This window comes from Drosophila teissieri, chromosome 3L, assembly GCF_016746235.2.
Source record: "Drosophila teissieri strain GT53w chromosome 3L, Prin_Dtei_1.1, whole genome shotgun sequence".
Classification (NCBI taxonomy): Eukaryota; Metazoa; Arthropoda; class Insecta; order Diptera; family Drosophilidae; genus Drosophila; species Drosophila teissieri.
The window spans coordinates 12,010,843-12,030,200 of NC_053031.1; the positions used below are offsets into that span (position 1 = coordinate 12,010,843).

The 19,358-nt window shown below is 44.6% G+C and overlaps 1 protein-coding gene across 2 annotated transcripts; it reads right to left on the reverse strand.

Annotated features, from left to right (window-relative positions):
• Window positions 1–1,305: 1,305 nt before the first annotated feature.
• Window positions 1,306–12,150, reverse strand: LOC122617518 (paired box protein Pax-6). 2 transcript variants are annotated; one of them, XM_043793411.1, is made up of 6 exons: window positions 11,446–12,146; window positions 6,509–6,769; window positions 4,206–4,346; window positions 2,537–3,001; window positions 2,293–2,477; window positions 1,306–2,111 (listed from the first exon to the last, which is right to left on the reverse strand). In XM_043793411.1, exons 1-6 carry the CDS (start codon window positions 11,684–11,686, stop codon window positions 1,431–1,433), a joined length of 1,974 nt encoding a protein of 657 aa, XP_043649346.1. In that variant the 5' UTR covers window positions 11,687–12,146; the 3' UTR covers window positions 1,306–1,430. The 2 variants fall into 2 exon arrangements, with proteins under 2 accessions (XP_043649346.1, XP_043649347.1); XM_043793412.1 differs by having other exon boundaries at window positions 1,559–2,094; window positions 11,446–12,150.
• Window positions 12,151–19,358: the final 7,208 nt, after the last annotated feature.

The window sequence follows — 19,358 nt, forward strand, 5'->3', positions numbered from 1 at the left end:
GAGATAAAAGTGTGTACAATACCTACATATCCGATAGATATAAGTAAAAATAATGGATCATTTTAAAACTCATATCATAATCTATTGCTAAGGATACAAACAACTGACGGCAAAGTTGGATCGTCACTAAATTAAATATGTACATATATAGATGGTTAAATATAAAGTAATAAAACAATAGAGCAATACTAGTAAAACATACAGTAGTTCACTTAAGTAATGCTCTATAATGTTCTTTATATACCCAACCTAAATCAATTCATAAGGTAAGAGGAAAAGGGAACATTCTGAAATATACATTTACCATTCAATGCATATTTTGTATATCAATTTAATGGCGCCCTGATGACAAGAGAAATCCCCGCACTGCTGTAAGCAGCTCATGTCAAATGGACCTTTGATTGCATTTTTTCCGGTGTAGCGCTGTCATGTGGAGCACAACCCATTTCGACGACTCATCGAAAGCCGCAGGTATTCGTGGTATCCAGGTATGGAGATTCAGGCTTTAATTGTTTCGCATTCCCCTGGCAGGCAGGCAGTCAGGCAGTCAGGCGTCTTTCTTTCATCACCGATCGACGCTGGAATTGACGCCTTCGGTGGCTCATTACAATCCGAACAATCAATAATGGATAGATGGATGTATAGATGGATAGATGGATGGTAAGGAGGAAAAGGTGGCGCATAGCGCGATTGATTCACACCGATTGATTTACAGCGATGAAATGAATAACTGTTTTCGGGTGCTGCCCCCGTGGATCATCTTGAATCCACTCTTGAGCGAACGATTATGGCAGTGGTTTTCTGATTTGACAGGCGTTAAATTAAAATTTAATTCGGCCATCTATATAATTATAGTGATCCATCCGAGCATACACATTGACGACAAAAACGAGGACGGCGACGACTACTCGCCAGCGCATGTAATTAAAGCCACATTAATCACCCGGCTCCAGCGATGGATCCCCCTCGTATCTCCCTCGCATCCCCTTCGTATCTCCTTCAAATCCCCTCCAGATCCCCCGCAGATCCCCTCCAGATCGGCAGCGTACCCAAAACCCATCTCTCGCCAGCCACTTGAGTTCGTGTCTGTGGAGCTGAAGGAGCCTGTGTGCCACTGGGAGACTACAACTCGGTGTCTGCTTTTCACTTCGCTTTTGGTAGCCACAAAATTGTCAGATTTGTCCACTTGAGTTATTTTCGAAAAGTCTCTTTCGAGATCTCCACAATTTCCCCGCGTGTTTCGCCAGGTGTCAAAGGGTGTCATCTTGTGAATTCCCAAACCAATTATACGAAACTCGTGAGAACTCGTATCGTTTCGATTTTATTTGTACTCAGCACGCGGTTAGAAGTTGCTTGTAGTGATAGAAACTGAATAAATTATGTAAAAAATTGCACTATATTCTCGATTTAAAGCGATAGGAATGAAATGGTCACTCGGCGTCGTGCTCCACGTTGATTACCTCCTCCACATCCTCCACATCCTCAGCATCCTCCCCCTCCCCATCCGCCTCCTCCGACTGATAATCCCGTCCAGCGTGGGCCTGGCTCGATGTGGAACCATGGCCCAGATTAATGGGCGTGCCCATGTACTTGGCTATGTACTGGCGGGCGAAACTGAGGGCGAAGGCCGCCGCCGATGCCGTGGGCAAGGTCAAGGGCATCGGCAAGGTCATGGGCAGGGCTCGAAATGCGCTGTTCTCACCGCCCATTGATAATGGAGCTGATGCTGTGGGTGAGGCAGTGGCCACCACCGCGGCTGCTGACTCTTCCATGTGGTGGTGATGGATGCTGCTGCTGCTGCTGCTGGAGGTGGTGGTGTTGCAGCTCGTGGTGTTGCAAGTGTGGCTGCTGCTGGTGTTGCACATGCTGCTGCTGCTGCTGCTGCCGTGGTGCTGGCTGTATGGATATGGCTGCTTCTGCTGGCCAGACTCTGCAACCGGAATTGGAACTGGAACTGTAACTGGGACCGGAGCCGGAGCCGGAGCCGTGGTCGTGGCCACTGGACTGACCACCGGCGTGGGTGAGCTCGATGTCGAGGGCGAGTCGCGCTGCTTGAGCAAGTTGACCCGCTGGTGGCGCCGCCATTTCGCTCGTCTGTTGGAAAACCAAACCTGGTTGATCAATCGGTGAAGAGACAATTTGTTAGTCGATAAAAGAAGAGACGGGGATTCGCTGTGTGTTGTTCATCAGCAGAGCTGCCGGCTCCGTCTGTGTGTTGGTTAGTAGGGGGTGTTCGAGTTGGGAGCTTTGTTTGGTATGCCGCAAAAAAAAGAGGAGGTTCCATTGACTCACCTGCACCCTGGCTTCGCTCAGCGCCGTCCGTGCGGCCAGTTTCTCGCGGGTGTTCACACAGGGATAGTGCGACTTGTCGAACTCCTTCTCCAGCTCGTCCAGCTGCTCCGGACTGAAGGTGGTCCTGTTCCGCCGGAACTTGGGCTGGTCACTGTCCTGCGACTCGCTGTCCTCGCCCTCGATGTCTGCAAAACACATTTGGCATTATTCTGCTACTTATTGATTCCATGCTTTCTAGGCTCACCTATCATCCGGTTGGCATCTGCGTCCGGGGAGCGGCTATCCCGACTCCCGGAGTCCGGCGACAGTGCCGGCAGCGAGAGGCGTCCACTTCCGGCACTACTCTCTCCGCAGGCACTGCCACTGTTGGTGTGGTGGCCATTGCTGTGGTTGGTGTTGCTGTTGCTGCTGTTGGGATTTGAGCTCATGTTGCCATCGCTGCCATAGCTGCTCCCACTGCCGCCCGGCTGCAGTGGAGCACCAGGTGCAGAAGGTGCAGCAGGTGGCGTGGCCAGGGGCACGGCTCCCCACAGCGGATGATGCGCCGGCCAGGTGGGGAAACTGGTGTACGGATGCGGGTGCGTGGGATGGATGGCATAGCCGTAACTCGCAGCCCGGGCAAATTCCGCAGCTGCCCGTTCCGCCGCTCGATTCCGCAATATGCGATTGATGCTGCTCACCGAGGGAGCCGTGGCATTGGTGCAGACGCCTTGGGGATATGGAATAAATGTATAAATAAATATGGAATAAATATATATGATAGAAAATTATCTATATCTATCTAACTATGTATCTATTATATTATAAGAATTATCTATAATACCTAAAACAAACTGCTTTTGCTGATATCACTTGACTTTGTTTCTTGCCAAGCTAATCAAATTGTTGTCATTTCTAAACCTAATCTATTTAATATAACTTATTCTGATTTTATTCGGCTTAAAGAGAAAAGGAAGCTGATTTGGATACCCATTCATTCGCTGTCTCCTGCACCGGATGCAGTGCATCATGACCTGCTGGTGACCCCGAAATGAGCTGCAGATTGACTGTAATGAGCGGAGCGATTGCCATCTCGCCGTGTGTGTGTTCGTGCGTCTCATGCGAGAGATGGCTATCGGATCGATTCGTTGCACACTGTCCTCTCGTCCAGTGTCCTCTTGTCCAGTGTCCAGTGTCCACTGTCTACGGTCCCCAGTCCGCTCTCCTCTGACCATCTTCCACTGCCCACGGACAACTGTCGACTGATGGACTGCTTGCTGCTGAGTCGGCGATTGGACTACTTAACTGGCTCCTATTCTGACCGCGATTATCTCGCAAACCTCGGAGGAGGGAGCCCGAAATGAGTGACACAAATGTGAGCACATTTACATATCAATCGGACGACTCGCAGCGGATGTTCATAAATTAGCCAATCGATAAATCGAAATCAGCCGCAGTGGAACAATATCCAATGTATGTATATCCTACCGATGCCTTACAACATTAAATGAGCCCTCGGCGGGCATTCGAGTATTCGAGCATTACGAGCACCATAAACACATCAATCCGGTGCCGATGCCCGATGCTGATGGCTGCTCCCATCCCATCCAGTTCCTCCTGTCAATCTGAGGGCAGAAGCTGAAGAAGCTGGAGGAGCTATACGTTCTGGGAAGCTGGAGAAACTGGTGAAGCTGAAGAAGCTGGAGAAGCTGGAGAAGCGCGTAAGCGAGTTGGAACCAAGTCCAGTCGCCTGTCGCGACCGTTGTCATTTGTTGGGCAATTTCGCTTTCGGGGGTTCCCTGTCAGTTAATTAGCCCAGCTACTCGCATTGTGTCCCTTCCCATTCGATACTCCCTACTCACTATCCCCACTCACTATCCCTGCTCCATAATCGAAATCGGTATCCTCCTGGTCTTTGTTTGCCGTTCGCCTACCTTCGGTGATCAGTCGCTCGCGGATTTCCCATGCGAAGATCGTCGGATTCTCGCGCTTGTACTGCTCGATCTTGGAGACGACCGTCGGGGTGGCCACCTTCGGCTTGGAGCCGCCAATTAGGCCAGGTGGTCGCAGGGTGCCTGCAAGATGGATAAATTGCGGGTTAGACATGGTACTCCAGTAGTTGCATCTTTAGTTGCAAGGAATATAAGAAGGGTGGATATATAAGAAGGAAATCTCTTGAATAGTTTAAAATAATATGGTTCTATCACCAGAAAAGGTTTATATCTAATCTTAATAAGTGGCATATGTATAAAATACCTACTAAATGATTTCATATGGTTTTTAGTTTAAGTAAGTAAGTAAGTTCCCTCCCATTTTAATATTATTCAAAACGATGTTGATTTATGTTTAATCATTGAGACTTCTGTTGTTTTGAGCACAAATTCAGCCCTAATTGTGTGTGAAAAATGTGGTCAATTAACCAAATAAATTTGGTAGCCCCCAAATCTGTTCGCTCTGAGGGCGTGTCCGGCTGTGTAAACTTAAGTAGACATATTCCCCTAATCCCCATCCCCATCCCCATCCCCATCCCAGTTGTGCAATCAATTTGGCTGTTTTATTTTCTATTGCCAGTTTGTCAGTTACCAGTTACGAGTTAGCAGGGCTGAGTTTCGGTGCCTTGGGCTTGAGTATTGTGCGACTCGCATAATTTTCACATTGTTCAAAGCTGGCGTGCCCGTGTGGGCGTTTCGAATGGGTCAAAAGCCCTGCGGCCGCAGTGCATTGTATCGCTTTTGGAGGCTTCCACACACAGCAGATACTAGATAGTAGATAGTAGATGGCAGATACTTCCACACATAGCAGAGATGGCAGATGGAATGGCAGATACCTGCTACCTGTTGACTGCCTGCTCCGAGCCACTAACTAACTAGACAATTAAGCCAGCAGCCGGCGTCCATTCAGCGGAGCGCTAATTTGAATATTTGACAACATCAGCTCAGCGGCCCCAGACTCCAAGTCGCATTGGTAGCCATCGGAGCCACCAGAGTCACCAGAGCCACCAGAGTCACCGGAGTCACAAAGTCGACTCAAATGATAATTCGTCGGAAGCAGTTGACAGGCGCGCGCGTTTATCTTGTAAATTGAGCTCTGTCGCCGGATTACACGGTGAGAAAATGCCAGTGCTATCACTTCAAGTCGCCGAATGAGCTGGTTAAACTTTGATTTCGGCCAATTTATTACGCTCGTGGAAAATACCATTTATTTTAGTCAGATTAACTAACATTATTTTGATTTCGAATAGAAATACTCATTTTGCATTTATCACATTGCCAGTCAGATATTTTCGCAGCGCATTCGGTTGCCTTAAATTAATGAATGGGCACAAATGTACTTGTACATTTGTTTTCCAGCTAGCTTTTTGTGCAAAACGGAAATTATTTACACAATTTAAATTGACTTGAATGGGAATGAATGGCATCCACTCAGATCGCTTGGCGCGATTGGAAGCTACGCCAGTGAATATTTGTGAATGGGCAGATTTATTTGGCGTATCTCTTCCCGACACACTAAACAAAACAGCACTTCCACAGTTAGTTGCTGTATCATTTGAACTGCGGTTTGTTCACTAATTATTGTATAACATTTTCCTAGGGTTTGTTATCTGAAAGTGCGCCTAAAAATTATTCATTGCAGTCATGATTTTTTTCTCATTACTTAAAGGCTTTGGATCCAAATAATATGTAACAAACTAAGGCGTTAACAGCTTGAATTGCATTTAAAGATAGAGTGACTTGGAATATTCTTATATAAGAGTGTTAGCTACAATTTAGTTTTAAGCTTTTAGAGCACATTGTTTATAACCGCTAAAAGCCAAAGAATTCGTTGCTTCCGGCTCAAGATTTAAGCTTGCAATTCAAATTAGCCACTTCGAGTGCAGATGTGTGCAAATCGAGATTGACATGGCTCGGTGTTCTGGTTGTTCTGGGTGTTCTGGCTGCACAGGTGGCAACAGGTGTGCGGCTGCTGCAGACTTCCTGAGGAGGAAGAGAGAGGACGGGGTGTCCAGGTGCAGGTGGGGGCGATGGCGATTGCCAATCGATTTGTCGTGTTTACGTGACCCCAACAAACGGAGCCGTGCAAATCGATTGGAACGCTTGGGGACACTTGGCAATTGCATTTGGGGCGCGTGTTTTGTGGTTCCGCGTCATGCCGCTGATCGCATTGGTCAGGCTGGTCTAGACCAAGTCGTACTTCCTACTTGCCAACCTTAGCCCTTCGCTAATCCCCCTGCACTCACCCAGCAACTTGGAGACGGCTCCCTGTTGGGACAGCATATGCTGGGCCAGATCATATCCTCGCAGTCCAAAGCGCGACAGCTCCAGCAGTCGATGCTGCGAGGCCAGGGCGTTGAGATTGGTGGCCGCCGCTGCGGCTGCTGCTGCTCCTGGTCCCGCTGCTGCACTGCCTCCGCAGAAGATGCTGCCCAACGCCGGAGAGGGCGGTGCTCCCTGGGTCAGGATGGGCGTGGAGGGGCTCAGGCTGTGCGGCTGGGCGAGAACTGAAATGGGAGAGTGGGAAACTAATCATTAGAACACGGAAAAAAATGTGTGGCTAGAAGTGTATAAGTAGATTTTGGCAGCTTTTAAGATATTAAAGATTTTTAAAGAAGAAAATATAGTAATTATCTCAGGATCAATTTGACAAACAAAAGTAATTTCAATAAAAATAAACAAGTAACACATTTCCCATTGCACAGCTTATAACTATCATCCAATTGTTATGCTTTTATGTTATATATTTTCTATTTGCAGTCGTCTTGCTTTAGTAAACACTATTTGTCTGAGTGCAGGGTGGCCAAATCATTAAACGTCAATTGGAATTTAAACGAAGCTGTTGCCGGCATTCCGCGCGTGACACAGAAACACCAAGAAATTTGTAGCCCGATCATCTGGAGACTGCGACTGCGACTGGGACTCCGATCATTTTGGGGGGCAGCTGCGATGGACAGCGGACAAATTTCGGTGTGTTTTTGATCGACGACGTCAAAGTCAGAGTCAAAGTCAAAGTCAAAGACGAGGTGGAGGAGAAGGAGCAGGAGGAGCTGCTGCGTCCTCTGTCCCCCGTCCAGTGGCGGAAGTGTCAACGTTTATGGGCATAATGGACGCGGTGTGGTCCATTACCGCTGACACCGACTGCTGCTGATTCCAGTCGGAATTTATGAAATTCTCGCCGGCAATTTGTAGCTTGGAGCTGGAACTCTGGATCGCTGGATCTGTGGATCTCTGGATCTCTGGATGTGTGGTTGTATCTGTATCGCAGAAACACAATCGAAATCGCAGAATCGCGGAATGGGATGAGATGGCAGATCGCTTGTCACTTGGCTGGCAGCAATTGGCCATTCCTCGGATGTAGAAGCTTTTATGTTCATTTTGACATTTTATCTGATCGCGAGAACTGCACACATTTTAACACCTCTTTTTTGGTGCGATCGAGCTCCGTGTGTGGCGACGGCATGCCATCGTGTTCCCAGTATGCACTTCGATTGGGGATCTCCTCCAGCATCGCCAGCTCCACCAGCTCCATCAGCTCCATCCAGCTCCCGGGCTAATTAAACCCCATGCAGATGGGACTGGGACTGGGACTTGAGACTTGGGACGTGGACCAGCTTACTCCATTTAAAAGTGACCGGCTGCAATTTGTTGCACTCGCATGTTGCGCCAATTGTTGTGGCCGCGGTGGTTATGGCCATGCTTGATTTATGCCGCCGGCCGCAGCAGTCGGCCAACTTGGATGTCAACAGGCGGTGAGTGTGCCCCCGGATTGCCCCAGTTCCGATCCTGGCGGCCCATTGCCAGTTGCAGTTGCAGTCACAGTCCAGATTCTATGGATCGACCGATGATTTACTACGCAATGCGACAGCTCCGACTGCCCTGCGATGCGCCTCAGTCAATTGCAAAAGCGGCTTAAAATCGCTGGAACCACGGCCCAAAAGCCAAGCCATTCGCTTTTCTTCTACGCAGGGTACACTGCGATTTGAATGGGGTGCTTACAATTTGCATATATCTTTTATACATTTTAGTTTGGTTCAATAGGATTTTAAAAGCTATGTTTTCATAGTATAGTTTAATATTCAGTTAAACGTTTCATAAGCAAAAAAAAATATATATATATTATAAGATATAGTGTTAGTTGATATATATAAACTATAGTATATGATTGTTTTACTTATAGTAAATGAATTAGGAGTTGTTTTTAACTAAAAGAATTAATCGAATGATGACAACTTAGAAGAAAAGCTATAGTTATGATTTAAATGTACATATGTATATGATTTAAAAAGTCAAATGTGATATTGATGATATATCCCCAAAAGTGGTTATATTTTCTGTAGTAGCTTAGGATTTTTCGCAGTGTATCCGTTCGCACGTCACCGTGAGACTTATAACAAGAAGCGATGCCGATCGGAGTTGGACTGAAGCTCGAACTCGAACTGGGGATCGCAGCTCGCCACAAGTGATGATCGCCTCGGAATTCAATTGATAGTTTGATTTATTGCTACCGGTAACTTTTTGCCGCTCCAACCCCTCCGCATTTCCCCCTCCCCACGCCCAGCCGGCGCATATAAATTAAAGTTGCTCGCTTTTTATGTGGCTCCTCGACGCATCCTCATCCCGATCCCCTAACCACATCCCTATACCCATCCCATCCCATACCCATACCCATTCCAGCCCAATCCCAATCCCCTTCAGTTAGTGCTCGCTGATCTTGTTTGTCGCGCGCAGCGCATTACTCGTCCTCTGGAAAGCGAGGCTTCTGGTTTTTACTGCCAGTGCGCATTACTGCGATCTTCGCACATTTTCCTAAGCTCCAAGAATTTTGCTGCGGGGCGACGTGCTGCCCTCTTACATAAGTCACTCTAATTTTATGCCATCCTCTATGGGATTTCATTGTACGGCTGTGGATTATGGTCGGCTATTAATTGTGACTAACCTGAATGGTACACATATGCAAATTGAAATACAACACCTTGATCTTTTCAGAGATGCATAATTGCTTTTTAATTATGTATCTGCTGTTAATTATGTACCTGCTGTTCTATGTTTATCTTGAAGATAATAAAATGTAAACTTGAAATAATCTTTTAAGGACTACAAAATTGAATTGGATAAAGATCAGAGATCAACAGTTTGGTAGTATACTGCATCACCTTAAATTCAAAAATCCGCAGATAGTTGCTCATGATAATGTATATATTATTTAGGAATTGTTATTAACTTAGGATAACATAGAACTTAGGATTATGTTAGGTTAGACATTAGTAATCCTAAGTGCCTTCAGAAGGTAAAAATGTCAAGTATCGAATTACTTACAATTTTTTCAGAACTTTGTAAGTTAAGCATCATAGCATTATGGTCTGTATATAGTATGTAATCCCTCACTGAAGATGGCACACTTTAGCAACTAGTAATACTACTCTTTTTATCATTTTCTCCTAAATGCCGCTAAAGAGTCCTGAAATGGTAAGCCCAATTCCTTAGCCGGAAGAATCGCCATCTGGGGTGACACACATTATTCGCAAACGTAACGCAAGTGGCAAGAAACGTAAGGAGTGGAGTTCGGGCCATGTGCATACGAAATCGCAAACCTAACCATACCAAAACCGAACTCTAAAACCATACTGTGCCCCACCGAACTGAGGCACTCTGCGGACTCTTCGGAATCATTGTGCACACCTTTTATACGCTTGGCTTTCTAAGAATAATGCGAATACACGCACCACGTAACCTGAGAGCCCTAAGTATGGTTTCTGCCCTATGCTTAAACTTCAATGTATGCCATGTACCTACTGCCCCTTTCCGTTACCCACTCCCCCTCACCAATGACTCCCCTCGCCCCTCACAGTTTGGTGTCTCTTTTTCAGCGAGTATCTGAGTCTCTACCTCTCGGGGCTCTTTTTATAATTATTTATTTATTGTGCAACTTCCAACACCTTCCAGAGACAAGTCAAAGCTTTGCTGCCCGCTGCTCCCCGCTTTTTCCATCCGGGGAATATACTAAGTGTATGTGTGTGAGTGTGTATCTTGCAGATACATTCGATGGCCGCCGACGTGAACTAATTTTATTTGACAACCCATACTTGTGCAAAACAAATTGCCACTGATGTGCGAAAGCCCAAAACAGTTGCCACAGCTTGTGTTGCTGCGTGTTGCTGCTGCTGCTGTGTTGCTGCGTCGCTGTTGCTGTTGTGAAATTTCCAAATCATTGCACTGCTCCAGCAGGCATTTGACTAGTGCCACCAGTTTCTTTCGGTTTCGCTTGGCTTTTGTTTTAAACTGTTTCGGGCCCCCGATTCCGATATCCCTGTCAGTTCACGGAATTCGCCCGAATCTTGCGGCTCACATGGAGCGTGCAGCAACAGCAATGCCACAAGGGGCAGCAGCAGCAACGCTGCAACATTAGTAATAAAATCAACTATGATATCGCCGAACTTAGCTTAAATGCTAGAAGATAAAACATTTGGAGTTCTCGTGCTAAATAAAACATCGAACAACCGGAAAATCAGTAAGTTTTAAAGCAACTTAGCAACTTTAGTAGCTTTTACAGTTTTCTGCTAAATGAAATAAATCAAACCTGTATTTAAAAACAACAAACATTATTTCCTGCTATGAGCAAATTCTAAAAGAATACAAAAAATTGCACTATTTTTATTTCATGCTCTTTTGAAATAAATGGTATATTATATTTTTAAACGTATTTTTTAAACCTTGTTGTTAGAAATATAAAAGGAAAAACGGTTTGAAAATTGTCTATTCAAATTCCGTATTACACTTGGTTTCGTGTACTAAACGCTTAGTAATAATTAATAGGCTATAAAAATATATTAATTCTAAATACATTTATTTTGATTTCTTTTATAATTTACTACTTTGCTAGCTTAAGCTTTGCCAAGAAAAAACTAATTTTTTTTTTTAACCAAACTAAGTAAACTGGCTTCAGCATGTGCATTTTATATGCATATTTTAAAAGTCATTATTAAAAATGTTTAAATAAAAACTAAAATCTGTGCAAGCCCAAAGTGTTTCTTAAAACACTTAACGTGTTTCCTAGTCGACAAAGTCAATAAAATGTTGTTGCTCCGTTAGAAGGGATCGTTTGGCTACGATCCAACTCGAACAAGAAATAAATTAAAATGCGCTAAAGAAGCCTTTTAATACTAATTAGCCAAGCACTCACCTGTGGTGGCTGCCGTGGGCGAAACGGGCGTGATTGCCGCCGGCTGGCCGACGCCTCCGGCGGAACTGCCCAGCAGTTGCAGATGCGACGGCAATGGCACGGCGGCCATAGGCATGATTGCGCCCGGGGATTGGGACGCGGAGGGGGTGCCGGGTATTGCGGATGCTGCTTCTGCTCCTGGCAGGGCGACTTTGATGGCTGCTGTTGTCCTTGTGGGCCCCGGTGAGGTGCTGGTTGCCATGCCACGCTTCCAATTCTAAAAATTCTAAAACGCCAGCAATGCAATTGGTGTTTGCTCTATATTTGTTTTTTCTCTCAGTGAACAGGCGGCATTTTGTGTGAGCTCTCTGTTTCACCGACGGTTTTTTCGATGCGATTATTTGTGAACTTTTTTCGAAACGCCACTCGAAAACGCGCACCGGAACCGCTCGCTTGTATTGCTGCCGCTGCTGTTGCAAGTTGCTGTTGCTGCTGCAGTTGCTGCTGATGTTGCTGCTGTTGGTGCTGCTGTTGCTGCTGCTGATGTTGCTGCTGTTGCTGTTGCGTCGTGTTGTTGCTGCTGCTGGTGCTGCTCAACGCTCGCTGACTCGACGCGCACCGCACTTCGCACTCAAACTCAACGCCCGCCGACTCGCTGAATGAGACTGAACTCGGAGCCACCGGCAGCGCAATATCTTACTTGGCCAAAACCTGGATCGGGTTGCTATAGCTGTGCCTGTAGCTGTGCCTGTGCCTCTGCTGTTGTTGCTGCATTCTGGTTTGCCTGTGGTTGTGGTCGGTTTGCCACTGAGCATTCAGGGGTTTTTTTTTCACCGCCTCTGAGTGAGTGTGTGTGTGTTGGTGTGTGTGCTCGCTTTGAGCGTCGCCCCATTGAGCACTTCGGCGTGGAAATGAGAGGCAAAATCAGAGGTGGATGAAATGTGTAGAAAAGCGAAACGGTTGTAAAAGTTCAATAATTAATTACTCGACCGTTCGATTTCAGTGCATTGTTTATGAAAACTTTCGGGCCAGAGCTGTAGCTGCGCTACCAGTTGCTTTCGGCCGTTTAATTGAGCAGCGATTTTGTTTGGTAATACATACGTGGTGTTGGCGAGTTGGAAAAGTTTTTTTATGGAAATGCCGACACCACGAAATGGCTGTCAATCATCGATCACTAAAGAGAGCACTGGAAAAAACCTAAAGCTCCTTTTTGTATGCAGCTTATGTGATTTTGGGGAATGGAAACCAAACAAAACGAAATGATATGGTAAAATCCTAAATATAGATCTAAATAATAAATCCTAAATAACTAAATCTTTAAATTAAATTGGAAAAGGTGTCTATTTCCTAAAATTGTAATATAGATTTTACATTTTAATGCGTCTAATGTTTATTTATGTTTTTATTTAACATGGAAGTATATAATAGTAATATAAAATAATGTGAATAAGATATATGTACATCATATGTATAATATTTTTCTTATATTTAACAAAATTGTAATTACCGTTTTTAAGAATACAACAAAAATACTAAAGACAGAATCTATTAATAATATATGTTTGAAATTAAAATTGATGTACATATGTATATGACAAGTGTTTTATAGTTTTAAAGATATATACTTTTAGGTTAGGTGAAGTTATAGCTAAAGTTATAGATAAACATAAAACTACACATAACTGAAAAGAGATTTCTCTGTTTGATCTTAATACACCTTAGACCAATATCCTAACTTTTTCAATTGTCATTATATGATACATATATGGAATTTTTCTGCGTGATTCCAATATCCTTGGCTCCTCTGCTTCTACCTCAGAAACGAGGATGCGCAAAAAGCGCATTACACGGGACATTGGCGGACATAAGTGACTTGGCCGGACGAGAAACCAATGAATCCGCGTTGGACGCGACTCCACTCGTTTTGGCCAACCACCGCGGTGGTTACTGGCCAGGTGGGGTGTGCAGTTTGGGTGGCAAGAAGGTGGTAAGCAGCGACGTAACCGATTAACTAGGCAGCGAGAAAGAGAGCGAGCTAGGGCTGCGCAGCAAAGGAGCCAGAGCGAGAGGGAGAGAGCGATGCATGGCGATTGCAGTGGAGTGACTGGAGCGGCACGAGGTGAAGATGGGTCGGCTAATTGATTTATTTCGCCCACTGTTCCCCTCTCACTCCCACTTGTTCGCTGGTTGGCTGGAATTACAGAAATCAGGAGCCGTGTAATAATGGCCGCCAACTTTTAAGTCTGTGTATGTACTTACATACATACATATGTATGCATTTGTGTGCCTGGGCCCTTTAAGTTGAAATGATTTTTGCACAAGCAGAGGTGTTGTCTTTGCAACTCCCCATTGCTGCCGCGCTTTTCTATGCGCCTCGTTTTTCCAGGGGGTGTGACAGAGAGGCGGCGAACGGACAACCGCCCACACTGATAATGGAAAATAATCAATTTTAATGGCCTATAATTTGCCAGCGCAAAATAACAATGATTCTACGCAGATAGAGAGGCACAAGTTTTGCCATTCTAAATGCACAGCCATGCACGCAGCCCATAGAACGCAGGCGTACTAATTTATTTATGTTCGTAGAAGACTAGGCAAAAGTTGCTTCCACTAACAAATATATACATACATATATACATCACAAAAAAAGAAAAAAAAAAAAACGCAAATTAAAAGAGAGGGAGAGCGCGTTGAGCTCCACTCACCTTACATAATTTGAGCCAAACTCAAGCTGGCTGGCAAACTGAGTGAGAGCGAGTGAGAGGCGTGTCTGGAGAGCAGACGCGCAGCTGCGCACTGGCTACATGGTTGTCTCTTTCACTCCCTTGTTAACTGCAATACAGCGCTGTGTCCAATGGGCGCTGACTAAGAAAACTCAAAGAAAGCCAAAGAGTCAGCGATGGAGAGAGAGGGGGGATTGGAAGGGGGCTTAGTGTTGATCGGATGTTAAGCAGCGGAATTAGCTCGCGTTGCCCAGCCCCTCCACTTGCCCCCTCCTGATTGATTTCGGCCTGCATGATTGATTAGATTAATAACGCGGCTAATTAAACATTTATCACTGTATCTAACAAACCGCCCGAAGGGGCGCAAATTAACCCTCCAAAGCAACACAAATTATGTCCGCTGCTACAGGCCAACTTCTTTAAATACAACCTGGTTTTTTAAGATGAATAGTGTGCATTTGAAACAGATAACATATTTATTTATTTATTAATTCTCATATTACGAGAGATAATATCATTGATTTTATTTACCTTCTATGAAAGTGTAAGATCTATTTAAAAATTAGCATTCCTTTTACGCCTTTATACAATTTTAATACATTTCTTTTCTTTACAGCTAACTTTAAGTACAAGTAGTAAATAAGTTATTAGTAAATAACTACAAGTTGTTTTGAAGAGAAAGCATTTCTTTTCATCTTGAAATGATATCTCTGATTTAATATTAGCAATGCCTGAAAGTAACCTTCAAAATTACTTAAAACCCCAGAAATCTTGTGTTCTCTTTGTATTAAGCTTATAGTTTATATAACATATGGAAATTCCATTTGAGGGCGTTCGACTGTGTGCGACTATGTGCCTGCTTCTAATTGCGTTTCGTGCAACTTTTTCGGGGATGGGTGCATTAATTATGGCCGCCTTGGCTAACGCCTGCCGGCCGCCATTATTTCGGCAGCAAAGTGGCCAAGTTCCAGCCAGATAGCCATCTAGTATCTACATCCCAGCCCAGAGTTACCCAAAACTAAGAGCCCAGCCCTGTGTGCCGTGCATATTTGTGGTAGCCACGCTTCCTGTTTTTGTTTGCTCGCCTGTCCGTTTGTCCGCCGTCCGTTTGTCCGTATGTCCGTCTGTCCGTAAGTCCGTTGTCCGGCTGAAAATATTCCAAACAATGTAGACAAGAAGTGCTCAGGCCGGGCGGAGTTTTTGTGGCCGTGGTTAGCGACGCGGTGGTGTTTACCCACATGTAGGCATATGCATATGCTGATTTCCACCAAGGCGGGGGTCATAGTCTTTTTTTTCAGAGGGTGGAGGTTGAGCTGGAGGAGTGGGCCGCCAGCTTGGTGAACCGTGAAGAACCCAGAAGGGTAGAACTCTCCTCCAACCCAAACATACAGTAGGAATTTTGTAAAGCTAACAAACAAATAGAAAATAAGTTTTAGGCACAGCAATGTAGCTTCCTCATGGGGAAAAACCTTTCGCTGCAGAGTTCCTACACAAAGAGAATAATATCTCAATCCGTAAGATACAAAAGACTTTCCATTTCATATCTTAAATTGCTAAGCATATTTATAAAATGAAATGCTCGATCGATGCAGCGGATAACTTTGGCAGTTATTCAAGTTAGAAATAGTTGTGGAATTTCTTTCTTCGAATATGTAGTTAAACATATTTTTCTCAGCGCCAGACCTTCTTTCAAAGACCAAATCCAGCGGAAATATGCTCAAGTTTCTGTTTTTGTTGGTCGGAAATGTAAAGCGCTTGCTCAGAATGATTAAAGTGTCGCTTTTTGTCTGGCTCCAGTTGCTTTTTCCCATTTGCATACAAATGGTGCTCAAAATGTTGCTGAGTAATGCGAAAGCGAACAAATCTACGTACTCCATTATTCCATTGTTGTTCAAATTGCAACGACTTCCTGATTCTTCTTAAAAGTTGATGTAACCGCGAAATTGATTTTGAAATGCCATTAACTGTGACATTCTACGGGGCAACTCCACAGTTAAAGAAGGTCACACTTTGTAAATGTACACAAATGTGGATTGTAATCAAAGTGATCTCTGGTACAAAATCGTTGTCTGGTGTTCACTAAATAGCACATGCCTTTTAACATCATTATAAAACTATGGTAATAAATAACAAAATTTTAAATTTAATTATAGTTATCATATGTAACAATATAACTGGCTTAAAACTTAGAACTAGAACGCACAATAAATGAGGAACATATAATATTTGAAAGCTAAATCTACACTATGTACATACAACATATGGTATTAGCAAGCTAAGTCTACTCTATGATGAATAATTTGATTGATTTTAGGTAAATATTAATTATTTTGTAATATTTTCCGAGTTGGGTGTGATGGCGATGTAATCCCTTAATCCATTCCTCGGGTCCGTCACTCAGATTTCGATACTGAAATCGGCGGGCGACTGAGTCATGTGCTCCTCCTCCGATACTTCGATACGAGTATCACGGCGAGCACGCACCACTCGGCCGGCGGAATGTAATGATTAACTCCTCGCAGTTGCTAAATTAAGTGAGTTTTTACTGCTCCCTGCGTTGGGGGGCTACAAGGAGGGGGAAGGGGGTTTTTGGGGAGTGTCGCCGAGCTGGGGATACTGCATCATCGACTGGAGTAGAACTTGCAGTTGGCCAGCTGAAAAATGAGCGGGCGGGGGAGAGGGGATGGAGATGGCATTGCGTGTCTGGGGCCAGAAATGATTTCCACATACCACAGCAGTTAAAGCCCTTAAGTCAGGGAGAAAATCCAATTAAATTCGGTAGCGAAAGAAATAAGTCTGAACTGTCGGCAAAATGATTCTACATACACGTATTTGCGTCAACATTGATTTCGCAGCAACAGAAACATCCAAACAGGGATTCGCTCTGCTCCGACTCCGACTCGCCGGGATTCGGGGGACGCAGTGCGGACTAAGCGGATCCAAGACAAAGACGCTACGAATGTAGTTCATGTGCATGGCGATGGCGTGATTGAGGACGAACCCGAGGACAGCGGCACCAGCGGCAGCAGCAACAACAGCAACATCAGCAGTAGTAGCAACGTCAGCAAAACGGGAGCAGCGGCCACATCAGCAGCGGTAGCAATAGCACACTTTAAGAAAATGCTACACAAAACGAAATGCAAAGTAAAAATTCCATTAATTTCCTTTGAAAGTATCTATAAACTGGTTCAACTCTATATTGGCTTTAACATTAAGAAAGTTCTTTTATTGTTAATTTATAAAATAGATATCATATTATTACCTAAAAATATGACACTTCAGTCTTGTTTTCAACAGATTCATGGAAAAGAAGTCATTTGACATTAGGAATACATTCCTACCCTAACAACATCCCATTTTTCCACCGTGCAACATCAACATTAGCCACATGAGGCAGCCACTTGTGCTCGGTTGCTGCAGTTTTGTGAGGCGTGATTTGGGTTTAGGACTCCAATTCGATCAGTTTCAGTTTAAGTTTGAGTTGGTACAAAATCCCTGCTGCAGACCGCAAAACCGTCCAAAAGTTGCGTGCCCATAGGTCTTCTGTGTAATTGCGCAACAATTGTCAGGAGCTATAGCTTCCAGGAGCTTCCAACCGCTGGCCCCGATTTCCGCCGATCCGCTCCTGAATGCGGCTGCTTAAGTAGCAGTTGGCGCTGTTTTGGGGCCCATCGGTCGCCTCTTTTAAGGGCAGAATAACCGCAATCAAGACACGGACACGTCATGGAGCTCGAAAAAACTACAGAAAATCAAAAGAGAGAGAGGGGGAAAAAAAGGCATGTATGTATAAAACTCCTCCAGCTAAGTCGATTGTGCCGACTACCTTCGTGTCTGCGTCAAACTTGCGGAAATCTGATTTTAAAATTATTAACAACATGCAATGGCTAAATAGTTTTGCATTCGATAACAAAAGCCGCTGCTCCAGAGCCAGTTTCAACAAAAAAACAAGAAACATCCATCCAAACTGCATGGCCTGAAAAGTTGGAAAAATGCTAAGAAATGGGGGGAAAAATGTACGTGTTTAGTGACCGCATCATATAATTCACGAATTCAAATTCAAACCATCGAATGGCTAGCGAACCGTTATAGGGTTAATTAAATGCAGATACAGTAGCTCCCGTTTCCACGACGGTTTCTCCTTCACTCCTCCACTTCTCCACACTTCCAAGCGCCAAATGCCAAGCTCCAAGTTGCAAGCTACCAGCTCTCCACTGCAGCTGCAATTAGAAGTTGCACAAAAAGCGCAATAGGAAAAACACAACACACTGGGGGAAAACTGAAAATGAAAAACATGGAAAACAAAATGGCGATAACTACCGCAATTTGCATATAAATGGACGTAGAAACGTCTTTAGTCACCCGAATCTTGAGCAAACCACAGGAGCGATTAACATTGTTGTCGACCGTCTGTTGGCCGGAGGAGGGGGAGGGGGCGTGGGAGGCAGGTGCAGAGGCAGAGGCGCCACAGGGGGCAGCTTGCAACTCGCAACAGCGCAGCCAAGTGCAGTGGCAGCAGTAGCAGCAGTAAAATCGCAACAAAATGGCGGAACAGCCGACAGAGCGTGGCACCAACACCAGCCTGGATTCGCAAGCCAAACTCCCCGGAATCCGACTTTCCCCACTCCCCGCACCCCACTCCCACTCCCTCACCTCAACACCAAAACCAAAACCAAGCCAAAACCAACACTCCACCATGGGCAATGGTGATGGTAATAATGCTGATGGTGGTAGTGACGGTAATGGAGGTGCCATCAAGCGTGTTGGCTCGGTGGCCAAGGGACTGCCACTGCTGCCAAGCAGATGGCCTCGACCTTCTGGTACAGTGAAAGAAATTGATAGGATATATTAACAAAACAAAGAATAAAAATGTAACAAAACAACACTTAAAGTGCAAGTAGTGCAAGTAATACATAATGAATTTCTTCATATTTATATGTACCTATCTCTTTGATTAAACTATTGGTAATTCCTGTTGAAATGTCTCTTCTTCATTTTAAGTTTCTTTTAACTTTTTGCTATTACATTTTTACTAGTATGTTTGCTTAGCAAAATCAGTAAGACTATTGATTTGTATGCAAATTGTTATTGACGTTATTACTTACAGCCTTTTAATTGAAGTCAAATGGCTTTTTAATCTAATAACTATAATTTTTAACGACATTCGTATTGCTTTGTGTTGTAGGCTCAACTTGGCAAACAGATTAAAAAGGA